The 17458-nt window shown below is 34.5% G+C and overlaps 3 protein-coding genes across 11 annotated transcripts; 2 read left to right on the forward strand and 1 right to left on the reverse strand.

Moving 5' to 3' along the window:
* The first annotated feature begins 1825 nt into the window (after nucleotides 1–1825).
* On the forward strand, nucleotides 1826–6605 carry LOC108320920 (uncharacterized). Its single transcript, XM_017552518.2, has 6 exons — nucleotides 1826–2548; nucleotides 2693–2858; nucleotides 3149–3325; nucleotides 3418–3501; nucleotides 5857–5938; nucleotides 6032–6605. The coding sequence occupies exons 1-6, from the start codon at nucleotides 2175–2177 to the stop codon at nucleotides 6463–6465; spliced, it is 1317 nt and encodes a 438-aa protein (XP_017408007.1). The 5' UTR covers nucleotides 1826–2174; the 3' UTR covers nucleotides 6466–6605.
* Nucleotides 6606–8128: 1523 nt separating this feature from the next.
* Nucleotides 8129–14184, forward strand: LOC108320892 (uncharacterized). Of its 9 annotated transcripts, none has more exons than XM_017552481.2 (9): nucleotides 8130–8266; nucleotides 8536–8733; nucleotides 9146–9364; nucleotides 9530–9637; nucleotides 9840–10010; nucleotides 10441–12514; nucleotides 13335–13450; nucleotides 13600–13718; nucleotides 13869–14184. In XM_017552481.2, exons 3-9 carry the CDS (start codon nucleotides 9178–9180, stop codon nucleotides 13974–13976), a joined length of 2883 nt encoding a protein of 960 aa, XP_017407970.1. In that variant the 5' UTR covers nucleotides 8130–8266; nucleotides 8536–8733; nucleotides 9146–9177; the 3' UTR covers nucleotides 13977–14184. The 9 variants fall into 9 exon arrangements, 8 of the variants coding, with proteins under 8 accessions (XP_017407970.1, XP_017407971.1, XP_052725308.1 ...); XM_017552482.2 differs by having other exon boundaries at nucleotides 9587–9637; XM_052869348.1 differs by having other exon boundaries at nucleotides 9278–9364.
* A 946-nt stretch (nucleotides 14185–15130) lies between these two features.
* On the reverse strand, nucleotides 15131–16616 carry LOC108320839 (protein CDI). The gene is made up of 2 exons (XM_017552391.2): nucleotides 16472–16616; nucleotides 15131–16260 (listed from the first exon to the last, which is right to left on the reverse strand). The coding sequence occupies exon 2, from the start codon at nucleotides 16246–16248 to the stop codon at nucleotides 15454–15456; it is 795 nt and encodes a 264-aa protein (XP_017407880.1). The 5' UTR covers nucleotides 16249–16260; nucleotides 16472–16616; the 3' UTR covers nucleotides 15131–15453.
* Between the last annotated feature and the right edge of the window lie 842 nt (nucleotides 16617–17458).

A 17458-nucleotide genomic window follows, 5' to 3' on the forward strand; every position in this document is an offset into this window, starting at 1 on the left:
TTTTGATAATATTTTTATACAGCCATGTGTCAAACAGTAAGTGGTTCACATGGAAAAAAATTTGAAAAGAAAAAATGACGTGAAAATGAAATGCTGCAAGGTTTCAAGTGGAGGGGTTCATTTTATGATTTTAAAATTAGTTTGGGTTAAAGAGAAACTTAGAGAAATGTCTTGTTTATTTCGTAACAATTTTTTTAACATAGAAGTGATGTCGATGGGTGGGAGGGATACAACAAATAGTGGTACTCCGGCAGACTTTAAACTTTTACAACGGCAGAGACACAGTTGTTGGAAGAGACACATTCCCGGATGGTTGAGAGTAGGGATGACAACGGGTCGGGTCGAACACGGGTAGTGCCTATCCGTAACCTAATTCGTCGGATAAAATTGTATTCGCTACCCGACCTGCTATTTGTCGGGTACTCGTTTAAAAAATATCCGCGGATATTTTAAAACCCGCGGTACCTACGGATACCCGCAAAAAATAAAAAAGAAATATTTAATAGATATTTAAAATAAAATTTAAATAAAATTACAAAAAAAAATATATATATAATGTAATGTAATATAAATTAAATATAAATTAAAATTTAATTTTAATTAAATTTAACCTAATAAAATATAATTTTATTTTATTTTTAATTAATTTAATTAAAAATATATATAAATTATTTTTTTTAATTTTTCGCGGATAGGGGATACCCGCGGAGCGGGTAGTATACTACCCGTACCCGACCCGTTTAAAAGCGGATATTAAAATACCTGCTACCCGTTATCCGCGAGTAGTAAATATCCGCAGATAATTACCATCCCTAATTGAGAGGAAAGATAGTTCTCTAGGATTTTCTCTAACCCAAACTTAGATTCTAATTTTAAAATCACAAAATGAATCTCTCCACTTGAAACCCTACACCACTTCATTTCCTCGTCGTTTTTTATTTTCTAATTTCTTTTTTATGTGAATCACTACAATTTTGACACGTGACTTTTGTCAAATTGTTGTTAAAATAGGTTGTGAAATCATTATCTATTTATACATATAATAAAAGAATACTATGAACTTTTATTTATGTTTTAGTTTCGTAATTTATTATTTAGTCCGACATCTAATATTTTATATAATTAGTTAATTATATTTATTTTCATTTGATATTTATAGAATTATAGTTTTCTTTGTTATATTAAAAATAAAAAATCTAATACTTGCTAAGATAATTTATTTGTCGGGATTTTTTAAAAATAAATATATTTAATTAATATATAAAATAGTTGATAAATGGGAACAAAATTCTATATCTATTAAAAGTAAAGATAAGATAATGAAAAGCATACCTAACTAGTTAGCTGTCATGCCTAATTTTAGTATCATTTAAGATGCTTTTTTTATCCTTTTTTTCTCTTAGGCTTACAAGACCAGTTTTGACATAATTATTTTTTAAGCAAAGTAGAGTAAATTACAAAAAATATATGATCTTCAACAAATTTACACGACCTTTTACTTGTGTTAATATTAATTAAATAATTATCACGTTATCAACTATTTTCTCGTAGACTTTATTACAAAACCTATTCAAGAACAGATTATTAGAGGATGAGACTGTGTTGCGGTAAATTAGGGTTTGACTTTTGTTTTTTTAAAGATGATATTAAATAAATTATAAAATGAAAAAATAATGCAAATTTACGCTTATAAAATACAGCTTCTATCCAATAGATAATTGAAATGTAATTTTGAAAAAAAAATAGTGGTTAATTTTGTAGCTATGGCACCAATGAAAAGCACGTCGAATTGACGATGATAAGGGGTTGTCTTGAACAAATTTACGCGGCATTTGGTTTGGATTTAATCGGAGAACTTGAACCGTCGAACCTGACAAATCTTTCTAATATTTAATGGAAATAAATCGACGGCAGTTGGGGTTGACACGTGGCGAGTTTCTCTGAGTTAGGAAAGAGGGGAAAAGGAAAAGAAAGGTTATCCTGTTGGCGTTTTGGTTGTTGAAGATGGAAGAGGGCGAACTCGTTGGTTGTGTCCGCTGCAACAGGGTTTCCTTCATCTTCTGATTCGATTGTTAATTGCTACAAAACACCAAGAAAAGCGAGGAGAGAGATAGAGATAGATAAAGAGGAGAGATAGAGAGAGAGAGAGAGGGATCTTTCATTTTCTGTGGAAAATGGAGGATTCTTTCTTTGACATGGTGGAGTTTCTGAAGAAACCCTCGATAACGGAGACATTCGTCGACATTTTGCTATGCGCGGTTCCGATTTGGTTGGCTGTCATGATCGGCCTGGTGATCGGGTGGTCGTGGCGTCCGCGATGGACGGGGCTCCTCTTTCTCGGCCTCCGAAGCAAGTTTCGATTTCTCTGGACGGCGCCGCCGGGGTTCGGCGCTCGCCGCCTCTGGTTCGCCTTCACCGCCGTCTCCGCCTTCTCCATTTGCCGTACCTATTGGGCCAATTTCAAAGGCAAGGCCAAGGCAAAAGCTGAAGATCCCTCGCCCTCGCAATCTGATATTGCCGACTCCAACGCCATGGACCGCACCACTCGGTATTGATAACATTTGTGGATTGGTGTTTAATTATTACCGTCGTAATTTCTTACTACTGATTTTGTGTTTTATTGTGCTGTGTTGGTAGAAGAATTAATCCCTTTATTATTTATTTGGCAAATTGGTCAATGCACAATCATTAGGTCCGGTGATTGGGCTGAGGAGAGTGGGCAGGACACTGTTACGCAGGCTGATTTGGAGCATTTTCTTCATCTTCTCGAAGGGAAAGATGGATTGATGGACCGGCAATGTTTTATGGAGAGGTCAACACCGAACATGCAATACAAAGCTTGGCGTCATGATCCTGAGGTAGATTCCGAGGTTCAATTTTCATCTCATTTCAACTGTCTATACATTATAAACTGGCAAAAATCATACACATCTTGCATTACTCATGAGTTTGTATATTTTTCAATCAGAGGCATGTTTACCCTGTAGTTAAAGTATATTTATGTAATCAACTTTTCCTATTCTATGTTCCCCACCTAAATGAAAAATACATCCTCACGATCTATATTCGATGATTATTTCCTTTTGTATTTCCACTTCCACCTTATAAATAGATCAGCGTCTCATGTTGTATCTGGATCTGTTAACAGACAGGTCCCACAGTTTACCGTAGCAGAACCGTCTTTGAAGATGCAACCCCAGAGTTAGTGAGGGATTTCTTCTGGGACGATGACTTCCGTCCTAAATGGGACCCTATGCTTGCATACTGCAAAGTATTGGAGGAATGCCCTCATAACGGGACAATGATCTCTCACTGGATTAAAAAGGTATTTACCCCAAAGATATCTTAAAGACTTGTATTTTAATTTTGTTCAATCTTACGGTTCACTGATTCTTTATGTACTCCTTTTGTCTGTAGTTCCCCTTCTTCTGTAGTGACAGAGAATATATTATTGCTCGAAGAATATGGCAGTCTGGAAACACGTACTATTGTGTGACTAAGGTATGGCTCTAACATGGTTCGTTATAATTTTATGGCATTTCCTCTTGTTTATACTCCTCTCTCGATTACTAGGGCACGGACTTCTATCACTTGATAAGAAAGTCCCACTTACGTGATGACACTAACAGTGAATGTCTCAATTTCTAGCTAGAAACAATTGAATAATGAATTAGGAAAGGAATAAGTGGAAATTGGTCCCTCTACCTCTCCCCTCACAAATTTTGAAAATTGTTTTTTAACCAAGTTTCACGCATCCCCTCGCAAATTCTGAACATTGTTTTCTTAACCAAGTTTCATACATTAAGTTGATAGTATAATTGGAACTAGTTATTTCATTGATGTAGTTATTCACCCAGATAACAGTAGAGTGGCCAACAATAGTTTTATCTTACTATGTGAAATTGGCTACATGAAACACAACATCATTAGGCTCAATTAAAAATGTCAAAGTTTTGGGGATTTTATTCACCATGTGATCTCTTTTCATAATGTCTTCCAATATTCTTTTGAGTCTCCATCTATAGGGTTAAAAATATTCTCTATAATCTGCTCACCAGTGTCCTCAGTAGTTTTTTTGTATACGTCTAAACTATCTTAACCAATTTTCTTATCATCTTTTCTTGGATAAGTGATACGTCAATATCTCCTTGTATATAATTGTGCTGATATATCTTCCTGCCGACCTTTCCCTTAATATCCAAAAGGCGAGATCTAGTAATAGATGTTGATTTATTTTATAATACGGGTTAATATCCAGGTCATAGATAGTATATCTTGCCAGTATAATTAAATAAAACGTAATAAGGAACATAATAAGATAATTAGAGTAAAATCAAGAATGACCAGCCAATGATTGTAGAAACCGAGTTGCAACTCAAGGGACAAAACTCGCTATAAATACAGAAGACAAGCCATAGAAAGACAAGACATTGATACTGAATGTTCTAGATTAGGGGATCTTCATATCACTTGGTTAGAACGATAATCATTTTGTATCTGTCCACAAAAATCTTAACACGCTAATTTTGCTGCTCTTTTTCTCTTATGATTTTTTTAATTCCCAATATACTGTAGAGTGTGGGGTGTTTGTGGATTGGATTTGAATTGAGTTTGAAGGAAAAATATATTTTCTAATGACCTTAGTTTTTGTGATTTGATCATCCGGTTGATTTTAGACCTTGATTGTAAAGTTCATTTCAATCCAATCCAATTTATTATGAGTTAGACTGCATTGGTGTTTGGATTTTTGAAAGAGTTTAGAAATATTGAAATAAATGATGCAGTATTGAAATGCACAAATTAATCCTACATCAAATAACACATCTCATGTAATTCACAACACAGTTCAAATTTTAGGTTAAACATAATCTCTTAATCAAATATACCATAGTTGACAAGTCCTAGTTAATACATAAAAATAGACGTTAGTTCATAATAATCTCATGAAAAGAGACGTTTTTTCCCCCTTTTTTTTTTCATTTCAGTCTGATTACCACAATGTTGTATTGGATTGGTTGATGAACACTCTTAGTAGAGTATAGATGATCGTATAACAGTATTTTAGAACTTTGAGATTTTTAAGTACTTCTCAATTAACTCTCAAAAGCCTTTCTCCATTTTAGCCATCCAACTTGTATCCTCTGAATGACATTATTAATTTACCCATCATTTTGTATTATTAATTCAAGGTACATAAAGTAAGAAGCTTATGGTATGACATCTCCCATTTTTATGTCGAAGTTATTTACCAATGTCTTGTTAAAATTATGAAACACGGACCTTGTCGTACTCTCAGTCGAGAAGAAACTTTTTTACTCTAATGTCTATCTCCAATGCTCTAGTTTTACTTCTCTTCCTTGCTTTTTCAATCAAAATATATTATTTGAAAAAAAAAAGGGCCTTTATTTTATGTCGCTAATTAAACAAGTAAAGGCTTGATGTAGACCTACTATTCTAGGGCTGTCTTTAGTATCGCCGCCATGACTTCTCACACTTGTAGTTACTCGATCATACATGTCCTGGGTGGGTATATAGTCTGGTTATAGGCCTTGCAAATACCATTTTTTTCCCAAATCCTTCCACGAAAGTCAAAACTTCTCTTAACTCTTAATCATGTGTATATCTTTACTTTCCTACCTTTCCTAGTATAGATTTTAATTTATGCTAACAATGTGAATTTATACTAGCAAAGTATCTTTATTTTGCCACCCAAAACTTAAAATATTGATATTTTATTGTTATTCATGTGTCTTGCATTAAATGTGACACCAATTGGTAACAAATTAGACGTGAAATAGATATGGAATATTCGGAGCAACCACAATGATTGTTCCTATTTAATCTCCATTGTTGTAGGGAGTACCCCATCCAAGTTTGCCAATACGGGATAAACCCAGACGTGTGGAGCTCTACTTTTCTAGTTGGGTGATCAAACCTGGTAAGAACTGTCAGAACAATCATTATGTGCTTGTTAGCCTTAAAGCAATTCAATGTTGGTGGTTTAACTACTGATTATGGGAAATTGATGCAGTGGAATCCCGCAAAGGAGATGGTCAGTTGTCTGCATGCGAGGTTACCCTGTTACATTATGAAGACATGGGAATTCCCAAAGATGTTGCCAAGTTGGGAGTCCGCCATGGAATGTGGGGAGCTGTCAAGAAATTGAACTTAGGAATGAGAGCTTACCAGAATGCTAGGAAAACAGATTCTTCTTTATCGAGATGTGCATTGATGGCGAGTAAAACAACTAAGATTTCTTCTGACACAAACATGCATTCCTCGGAGCCTTCGTCTTCCATGGAAGATGGAATGCAAGCTATGTGTAATATTGCACAAAAGGGTCCTGGCATTGATTGGAAGTGGGTGGCTGTAGGTGGCACTGTTGCCCTGGTTTTGGGTCTTCATAATGGGGCTATAGGGAGAGCGTTGTTATTGGGAGCAGGGCACAGATTTGCGCGGAGGTGAGTTGTCCAGGATCTGGTCAATGGGAAGAACATCTACTTATCACCATTCAGAATATTCATCATAAATATATATTTAGACTATCATTTATCACTGTCGAATGCTAATTTTGTGTTATATTATCATCGCCATTTTTATTTTAATTCTTTTACTGGTTTGATCGTCTCGCGATTTAGAATGATAAGCTGCAATTACATGCTGTTGTGTATTTTTATGAAACGAATTCTTGTCAAACTGTGAAGCACGATTCGCTATATTTCCCAGGATCAATTCCACCAAATGATTTTAGCACGTTAACCAAAAGAAGCACAAACCGAATAAGCGTAAGGGACATAATAATAGAAAGTTAAAAGATTTTGTCGGATTGAGGTGATTGTGTTTTATAACAAAAGAAAAAAAAGTTCTGGTGTCTTGTTACATCTATTATCAAATCCTTGTTCAATAATTCTGTAACTGCACTTCTGAACAGGGGAATAGATGTCATTTGATATCATGTTCTGCGTTATCCAACATTTCGTCGTGACGTTCGACTAGGGAAACATGATTTTGTCTAAATTTCTTCTTCATGGTACAGGAATTGACAACTCACAAATACTTGTCTAATATATTGTAAACAAGGAAAACTTGAATAGATAAAACAGAAATTATTTGTAGTAATATCTTTTGGGTACAAGTTTTGGTTGTGATTAATAATGGATATTAATATTATTTTTTGTCCCTTTTATCTCTTCTGCATATCTTTTTCATTACCGAAACTAATTTAAAAGTTGCACCATAGTTTTCACACGTGACAATCTTAACAAATATTTAATTGATACATGTATTATGGAGTACTAGCTAATTGGAACGCGAACTTATGGTATATCTTTTCAAATTTGCCTTGGTCATTGATCAAACAAATTATTATGGTATATCTTAACAAATATTATTTTTAGTTCGTTTGTCTCAAATTGCTTAAATGTAAAAGATATTCCAATTCTTTAAATGAGAAAGGATCTATACACTAAAAAACTAAATGTAATAAATAAAAAATAAATTAATTGTATTTGTTTCGTCTAGTTATTCAATAAGTAAAATGACATTGTTTACAAATACAAATTTTTGTTCTAACTTTTAATATACAAGACTTTTATATATATTGAAAGAACTCTCTTTTATTCTTGATGTCTACATATATAGGAATTGTTTAAAAATCTTTCTTTTATTCTTGATGTCCAGATAAAAGTATGAACTGGAAGATTAAATTACCTTCAGGATATATATATCTACGTAAATTTGTTGTTAATATTTGGTATTATTCGTAAGTAAAAAATAAATATAAAACGAAAATCGTGATATTTAACTACTGTAACAATCCATGATGATGAATAACAATAAGCTGAAATGATTTTTTTCTTCACTCATTTAAACCTCGTACTAAATTTTCTACCATACATCCATCAAGATAATCTTAAAATATACAATCACTTAAAATGTTATCATTTTATTGTATGTTTTGATGTTGTAAAAGAAAATTGAAGAGTGTAATAAATAGACAGATTGATAATGTATATAATGTCCATGAAAAGAAAATTGAACACTGCAAATTGCAATGATCCAAGGTACGAGGGTGGTCAGTGGCAGGGAGTGTGTCCACGTGGCATATTCTCAACCTCATAAAAAAGAAAAAAGGTCGACAGCTTCATGTAACTGTTATACCAGCACTTCTGGTTCTGCAACTGCCCTCCAACTCCATTCTCTTTCTCTCTCTTCTCTTTTTCTTAATACCCTTTTGTTGCTTTGCTCAATGGATCAAACAACACTGGTAACTTTCTCTCTTTCACTTCTCATTTAAGCTTGAAAATTATCTCTTTTGTTCTACTTTGAGCTGAGTTTTGAGTTTGGAGTTTGGAGTGTAGCTTCCAACACATGTTACCTAATTCCACGACCTAATCTCTGGTCTAGTTCTATCCTTTTCTTATTACTAGCCTACAATATATTGCTTTCTGATAGGATATGTAAAAGAAAATATTCAAAGTTTGTTATTTTCTTTGTGCAAATGGTTATTATAGTCTGATGATTCAATATATGTAGCCAAATGACCGAGTTGAACCCTTGTGCTTCTACTTCAATTAAATTCAATTTCTAGTTCTGCACAAGATGGTGGTGGTGATGCCCTTGTTCTTTGTCCACACTTGAACCCCACGTGGTGCTCATAGGCTGTGTCATGAGGAAGTGTGCGCGAGATAGAAATACCATTCATAAGCCTGTACCTGGCAACGTCAGCTTTTGGTATGTTTGATGCTTTACAATATTTGTAGCAGTAAATTACTTTTAACGTTATTTGTTAAGAGTTTACATTTCAACCTCGATCAGAGATAAGAATAATTTAAAGTATATAAGTGAGTTAAACCATTATAAGTCGATTTTGTAGAGTTAAGTTAAACTTAAAATCTATTTCTTAATAGGATATCAGAACTATAACTAGAGTGTATATTAACGATATTTAATTTAGAGTATATAAATGGATGCAAAGTTTAATGTTTGCTAATATGATGCATCTTAGAAAGCTGAATAATGATTAACCAACCATAATCCAGTAATGTTTAATCAGTTGCCTTGCCTCAACATCTTTAACCTGCTTTCAGAATTTTAACTTGAAGTGCTACGCTGAAGGTTACTTTTAATTGCAATAATATTTCAGGATCTTTTTGTGAAGAGTTTAAGCTTCTGAAGATGAGTGCAGAAAACAAGAAAATAAAACCAAAGACTGATATTGAACTCTTTCTCAATAATGCTAACCGTTGCGTTTGGAAAAAATTAAATAATGACTCAGGTGCAGGTGCAAATGCAGCCTCCAGGGTGGACATGACATTTGCTGCGACTGACCCCCTATCTGAAATAGTTTGGTCACCAGAAAAAGGTTTGAGCCTTAGATGTGCAGATTCAAGTTTTGCTGATAAAAATACTTCACTTTTTCGGGATGTTGGAACGAGTTGTATGGTTCTTACTCGGCCACAAAATTTTACTGGTGGTAGTTCTACCACTGATAACCCTTTAGATGATGATTTTGTGAAACCTTTAGCAGTTTTATGTGCCAAGGGTGATATTGCTGAAGCAGATGCTCCTACTATGCATGCCACAGGTGATTCAGGTGTCAAGGCCAAGTTTAAAGCCTATGAAGAAGATGATATAGGTAAGTAGTGTATAGATGCAAGGAAAGGAGGCTTTACAGTATATTTTTAGGTTCAAATAAACCTTACTGAGGGACAAAGAAATACATCTGCTATCCTGATTAGTTAAATACTTAACTGGGACTTGTGAGTGTTAGAATTAGTGTCTTTCTGGTCACTTTTTCCTGGAATCATTTTCTCAATCATACAGAACTCATCTGGCAGGATCTTTTGGTCATAAAGATATAGTGAACACCGCAGCAACAACACCTAATTTGCCGTATGATGAAAGTGGGAATCTGGTGAACAATTATGAAAAGGCTGCTCGTGATCAACCCAACATTGGAACTAATAACATGTCTGGGATAGAGGGTAACAAATTTTCTGCTATGTCAGGTATGTGCTGTCATCAAGGTAGTTAAAGGAGAAGCTTGCCCTTAAGGAAGAGCTTAATGCTTCCAAAAGAGAGTCACCAAAACACACAAGACTTACCAAAGAAAGTTTAGACGTTAAAGCAGTTAAATACATGAATATTTACATTGATGTGAGGATAAGAATCCGGACACTTCAGAATATTTGTGCACATGTTTGTGGTATATTCTAATTTGTTTAGTTGTTGTTAATGGTTTTTAGCTGAATAATACAAAGTAATACATGGTAGCTTTGCAGCCTGTTTTTATAAATGCACAGGGACTGAAACTCAAAACATATCCTTTCTGTTTAAAGAAGATTTATTGGAAATTTTGTTTTTGTTAAAGAAAAGTTCAAATCTTCCCTTTTGTGAATACTCTGAAATGTATTATTTTATTTGTTGATTTTCCCACAGGCCAGGCTGACAAAGGGCCATTGGACAATTTATTACTTCAATCAGACGAAATCAAACCAAACATGGACCAAAATCCGTCTTCAGGAAGACATTCTGATGAAGGTGTAGATATTCATCTTGGAAAAAAGGCTGTAGTAACTGGTAATTTACATACTGCAGTTGAGCCTGTGGTGGATTTCAAAGGCTCTGATGCTCCAGGGACTAATTTAGCATCCTCCAGCAGGAGACCTTTAGAAAAAATGGAATTTAGTGCAGAGAATGATCTACGGACTGACAACTTTGAAGCTGCTTGTGCTGGAACAAGTGGAGTTAATGTTCATGAGGTTGAAAACAAACTTCAGGACAATGAAATGATGCTACCATGTGATAAGATTCTTCCAGCCATGCATTCTCCGTGTCATAGCAGAATTTATAAGGCAATAAACAAAGGCAAGGAGAAATCTTTATCAGACGGGGATGCAAATGTAGCGTTGTCGAGGGAGGACAATGACAGCCATTCAAGTGTTGAGAGCTGCAACAGTGCTGGCTTTTTTCCAACAGGTAAGAAGAGACGAAACTTCCAACAACAGCTGATAATAGGGAGTAAAAGAGTCAAAAGGCAAATGGAAGAAACTTCAGGTTCCAAATCCTATGTTAAACAGGATAGCTCATTCATGAATTGGATTTCAAACATGGTGAAAGGACTGTCTCAGTCAATTCAAAATGATTCAAACACTTTAGCTCTTTCTCTTGCAAACCCAAAACATCATAACCTGCAGCCTAACGAGAAACTTATGGCATGCAATATGAATCAAGATTCTGAGCAAAAAACTACAGGATTCAAATCCATTTTTCAGTCTATATATTGTCCAAGCTTGAAGAATGTAGAAACAAGAATCCATCATCAAGAAGGAAAGAGTAGTGAGGATTTAGAGCCAGGTATAAATGCTACTCCAATAACCTGTTGTGCAGAGAATAATAGCCTTTCCAAACTTTGTTTGCAATCGAATAAGTTTGAAGTATCTATGGGAAGATATGAAGCCGGTCCGTCATCACAACCTCAGATTAAACCTCTAAATTTTTTCAACTGTCAGGAAAGCAGCAAAAGTAACCCAGTGGAGACTAAAAATAATTCCATCTTTGGCTTTAGTAGGGATAAAGAAGAAGTGGCACCACATTCATCTTCATCCAAACAGAATACAAATAATAATGACAACATTGATTCCAATGTGCTATCTGACAGAAAGGATGAAGAGAATACTTGTCACAGAAGAGAAAATCTGGCAAGTCTCTGGATAACTCGTCTTTCGCCAAAATTTGCTGCTCCCTTGAGAGAACAACCCACCAATGAGACAGAGGTCTCTACTGATCTTAAGGAAGAGAATGATCTTAAATCAAAGTACAAGTTCAAACCCCTTTCATCTTCTTCAGGACTCCGAAATTTAGAGCCAATGTCTTCAATGTTTGCAAGGAGATATGGTGCCATCAAACATATCATACCAGCAAACACAGAAGATAAGGCCAAGCAGGTTAATATGTTGTGCTTGTTTTGTGGAACAAGGGGCCATCAACTCTCTGATTGCTCGGAAATTGCAGAGAACAAGCTGGCAGATCTCCAGAAGAATATAGATTCATATGGAGGATTAGAAGAATGTCCTTGTATGTGCATCATTTGTTTTGAGCCCAACCACTGGGCAGTTTCTTGTCCCACTTCAATCTCAGTTGGGAAACATGAACTGAAAGCTAATACCTCGGTTAATGATAGGGGAAAACATTTCATCCCAAACAATCAAGAGAGTGTCAGGCTTGGTGAGGATGACCGAGTTTTATCTGGTGGTTATGTTAATGGTGAAACTGATCACCCAGCAGGTCAAGATATTTGTTTGAAGCGGAAATCAAATGAAATCATGACCTTTAAGGAAGTGAGCAATGCATCATTCAAGAAATACTGTGGTTCAAGTTCAGAGGAAAACAAATTCAGAGAAAATCCTATGTCAACTCCATCCAAATTCACTGAAAAGCACACTTCACACTTGCCAGAGAAAATATTTGATGCAGTGAAAAAGCTTAGACTGTCTCGCACTGAAATCCTGAAGTAAGTAATACCAGACAACACTTACACTTTTTCATTTCACCTAATTGCGTGAATGATGCAAACTAATTCTTCTTAATCCCAGTATTCATGGTTCAATCATTATGACATTGGTATAAGGTTAGATGTCAGGTATATAGAGTCCTTAGTTTGCACATCCATTTTATGAAAAAAAGTTTAATAGAGAACCTTTTTCATTCGTTGACAGTTTCATTTTCCCAGATCATTGTTTCTTGTGAAAAGGTTCATTTTTCAATGCACAATTTGATCCAGCAAACATTTAAGTATATTGAAGTAGGGTGCAGCTCCATGTGTTGAAACTGTCTTATCATTAGGTCATCCTTAACTTGATTCCCATCCATTGTCATAGGGACTCCAGAAAAAAGTTAATATACGCATAAAAGTAGGTGAACTGAGTTATAGACACCTTTACCATTTTGTGTGAAAGATTGGATCTATAGAAACATTTTCACGATGTCCTAGAGGACCCCTTTGTGAAAAACTACAATGCAACGCTTCAAAATTCACAGTTAGTCTTACATCAGTTAAAATGTCGAGAATCCAGCTAAAGAAACATGTTAGTGTAATAGAAGAAAAGTTGGCCAACAAATAAATTGAGTTAAAGTGTCTATATTGCTAATCTTTCTAGCAGGTGAAGGATTAACTGAAAATTAAAAGGAGAAATGAAGCCTAAAGGGAGTGTATAAAATATCATTGACGGAGACAGATTTATATTTGTGGATAGCTATAATATAGTATACTTTTGTCACTTATAAAACAAGTGGATCTTTGTGGTTACTAAACAGACTGTCATTGACATCAGATGGATAAATACTCATGGCTCAATCTCACAACTTGATGGTTTTTTCTTGCGCCTGCGGCTTGGGAAGTGGAAAGAAGGAATTGGGGAAACTGGATACCTTGTGGCATGCATAAATGGTATAAAGAAAATCACACCTTGTTCTTTGCTTGTAAAACAAGCATGACTTATGTTACATGACTTCTGTTTTTTCTTTTCTGGGTACGAGATTGCTGTTTTCATTTGTTTTATTAACTTTTTCTTCTTCCTCGTTGTTGTTTATCCACAGAGACACAATCCAGGAGACAATCTTCAGAGCGCAATACACGAAAATCTTTCTCAGTGCAAGTGGGGAGTATCAAGTGTATGGTAGAAAGTCAGTATATATCCAATCAAGATTTTCTTGAGGTAATAATCAGTATTTATTAGCTTTTCCTCTTGCTTTCATTGTGAATGTATTGGTATTGAAGCTATTTGGTTCAGTGATTACATAAGCAGCATCATGGAAATGGTTATCTAATTCCTATTTTGGAAATGGCGTTTTGTGTTTTTGAGCAGGAAGAAATCATGGAATGGTGGTTCAACACCTCAGAAGCTGGTGCTGAGATTCCATCTGAGGAAGATCTGATAGAAAAATTTAAAAAGAAAAATATGTTAGGTCTCTAGGCATTTATTACATTAAGTGTTAATATATTTGTTAACGTATGCGAGTTTATTCTCTCACTTTTTGTTATCCAATTGATTGTATATCAAAGTAAGCTTAAAATTGATAATGGTGGCAACTCATCATTATGATTTTGTGAATGTCATACCAACACTCATACACAGAGCATTGCTTCTTATTATGCAATGAAAGTTATATTGGATTTCATTATATTAGATGTTGTTAGGAAACGAAACACCTTGGACTGTACTTTATTTTGTGAGGAACTGTTTGTTAGCCTTTGGATTTCACAGTGAGGTTAATGCACTAACACTAGTGAATGATCCATCTGTATATAGTTTTGGAGACATTTCGTAGGTTGAGATAATTAAGGTGAGTTCTACTTTCCTTTTTTATTTAATTAGCTTAACCATTCTGTAATTATTTAATTATTTTATGTACAAGTGAAATATAATCGTGGCAGAGTAGCAGACTCTTTGAAACTGCTGTAGCATAAGCAATTGTTTTAACGGAAAACAAAAATTAAAACAGAAGTTATGGGAAACTAAAAAAGTAAGTAATAGAAGTATTTTCGTTAAAATAAGTGAATTTTATTCTTACATACTTGATCAAGGTATAAAGAGAGTATTGGTCATAGATTGATCAATGAATTTGAATGACACAATCAATCAAAGAAGTATTCAATAAGTTTGAGTTGAATCATCGCCTTAACTCTGTTTTGTTTTGACTAATTGGACTAATAAGCTAAAAACCCGATTAATGATACATATGAAATATTAATAATAATAATTATTATTATTATTTCTGATGAGTTGAAATACTATATTTTTAAATGTGATTGTAATAAAATGTTATAACAACTAGTGAGGTTTGAAACAGCTATGAAACTAAGCAAGCCTTGCAGATATATCTGTAATGAATAAAGCCAAGTTTTGCAGTTAAACAGTTTGAAACCAAGCAAGTCTTGCAATATATTTGTAATGAATAATGGTATTCTTGTGTACTTACAATAATACTAAACTTTTTACACCAATACAAGCAATGAAATCATAGTCTCTAGAGATTGGGAAGATGTTTTACAGCCTAAGCAGAAGCTGATACCTATATTGGAACATATAATCTCTACTAAAGCTACATTAAAATATTCAATACAGAGTGGTACATTAAAATATTCAATAGAGTGGTAGATTAAAATATTCAATACAGAGTTGTGCTTGTACCTCTCCTTAGGGAAATCCTCAAACAAATAAAAAATGAATTACATCATCAACAGCATTTTCTCTTAAATGATTATAAATATAATAGTGTAATACTGTAAAGAATACCACTAAACTCTAGTTATAGACCAGCAGTGACTACTCTCCTGCTCTCATAAACATGAATCACCAGATTCGGATTTTTCAGAACGAATTTGACATAAAAGAATAATACATGACTATAACTGATGCTCAATAAATAACAAGGTTAAGCTGATTGATTCTAATTGGCAGATTCTTTCTTAAATTGAGTGCGGTAATCTTCCATTTCATTGACCCATAGATCAGCAAATTCACAGTTTTTCCAAGCTTCAAACCATGGCCCTCCACGAGTATAATGAATGGCCTTGGGCAAAGTAAGAGGATCGTTTTCAACAACCTTGTTATGTCCCTCAAGAAAATTCCAAACAAAAGGAATGGATCCAATTTCATCATCCTCTAGCCATTGAAACCTGTGAAGAAAAGCACCAGTCTGTGTGTTGACAGTCTCGGGAGTTAGAACACGGTTCTTTGGATGACCACAGTTATAAAGAACCATTGAAGACCAATTCTTTCTTGGGTACACAGTTTGCACTGCCCCATCCATCTTAGTAGTCTCCTTTGGAGCATAGTCATGCTGAACACACATGATAGCATACTTGTCCTCAATCAAGTCTCTCAGTTCCTTGATATCAGCCAAGTAGAGAAAATCACAATCCACAAACATAGCCCAACCTTGATAACTGGCAAGGCAAGGTGTCAAGAACCTGGAAAAGGAAAACTCGGTACTCTCAAACTGACCCCTCTCACGCCAATACAAACCACTCTTTCTCAGATCTGACTGCTTAATCGGTATGATCTCAACGGGAATTGAAGACCTTTTCAAGATGGAGTGCCGACATACCTCAAAGGCAAGATCTTCACTCGGGTCATACCCAACGAAGATCTTGAACAACTTGCTCTCATCGTTCACAATCTCACCGTCTACCCCGTTACTTCCGACTACCGGTGCTTCATTTTTGCCATTGCTCAAACTCATTTCTCAATGTGCCTGTCACACGGTGATAAACAAAAAAGAAAAGAAAAAATAAAAACCAAAATACCCATTTGACTATAGACATGAACAACAAAAAAACAAGAACAAAAATCCAATCTTTTTCTTCCCCAATATCACCCAAATGCTGTAATGTAGCATGATGCCAAGTTAAGAAAAATGTATACAATGCATGTGAAGAAGACAAATGCAGAATGAAGAAAAGTACCGAATTGAGATAACAGCAGTGTAGGTTGGACTTGAACGGAGAAAAATTTGGTTAGAAATGGAGGAAATTAGAGCGAGATTTGAGCGGTGAAGCACAGTCACCGACAGTGGTGGAGTAATATATATATATAGATATCACTCTGAAGGAGATTAGATTAGATCACGCGCTTTCTTTAACCAACTGGCACAACCCACAGTTTTACTCTTCTCCACCCATTTCTTCTAGGTCACTTTTTTTTTAAATCAAATAATAAAAAATAAAAAGGATAATATCAAATGTAAAAAATTTATAGATATTAAATATTTTTTTTCTATATAATACGATGGATTTCAGACTTTTATTAAAGTAGATTCTGTCCTGTTACAAGGAATTTATCCCATGTTTATTTTAATTAAATTATAAATAACAAAGTAAAAAGAATTATGTTTTGAGATGAAAATGTCACATTGCTAGCAATGGTGAATTGAGTAAATATTTAGGACCAATTTTTTTAATAACGTTTCCAATTTTAAAAGTGATTAAATAAATTATTATTATGTAAAATAAATTTCAGTGAATATATACTTTTATAAGACATGTGAGTTACTTTTTGATGTCTGTTCCATATTCCTAAATTTCTGCATTGGGGACAGTATGGGTATTTGTGAAATATGATGGTGTAGGAAGAAATTTGTGGTGGTGTAAAGAGAAACACTCTTCCAACATGCTTCAACAGTGAAAATTTGGAAGAATAATCCTCTCAGATTTGGGCTTCAAGCTCACTTGTTCAGAGGGTTATTTTGAAAATTTGGAGGTGTGTGAAGAAATTGTATAGGTGCACAAAGTAAAAGCCTAAGGCAATCTCAACCTGTAATTTCAACTTCAATATCTTTATCTTAGGTAGGCAATGACGTAGATATGTTGAACTTAGAGTTATGCATTCATTGTATAGCATATGGTCAACGTGTGCTTTGTCATTACTAAAATTATACAGATATATTTTTATAT

The sequence above is a fragment of the Vigna angularis genome, chromosome 10, assembly GCF_016808095.1.
Source record: "Vigna angularis cultivar LongXiaoDou No.4 chromosome 10, ASM1680809v1, whole genome shotgun sequence".
In the NCBI taxonomy this organism is placed as follows: domain Eukaryota; kingdom Viridiplantae; phylum Streptophyta; class Magnoliopsida; order Fabales; family Fabaceae; genus Vigna; species Vigna angularis.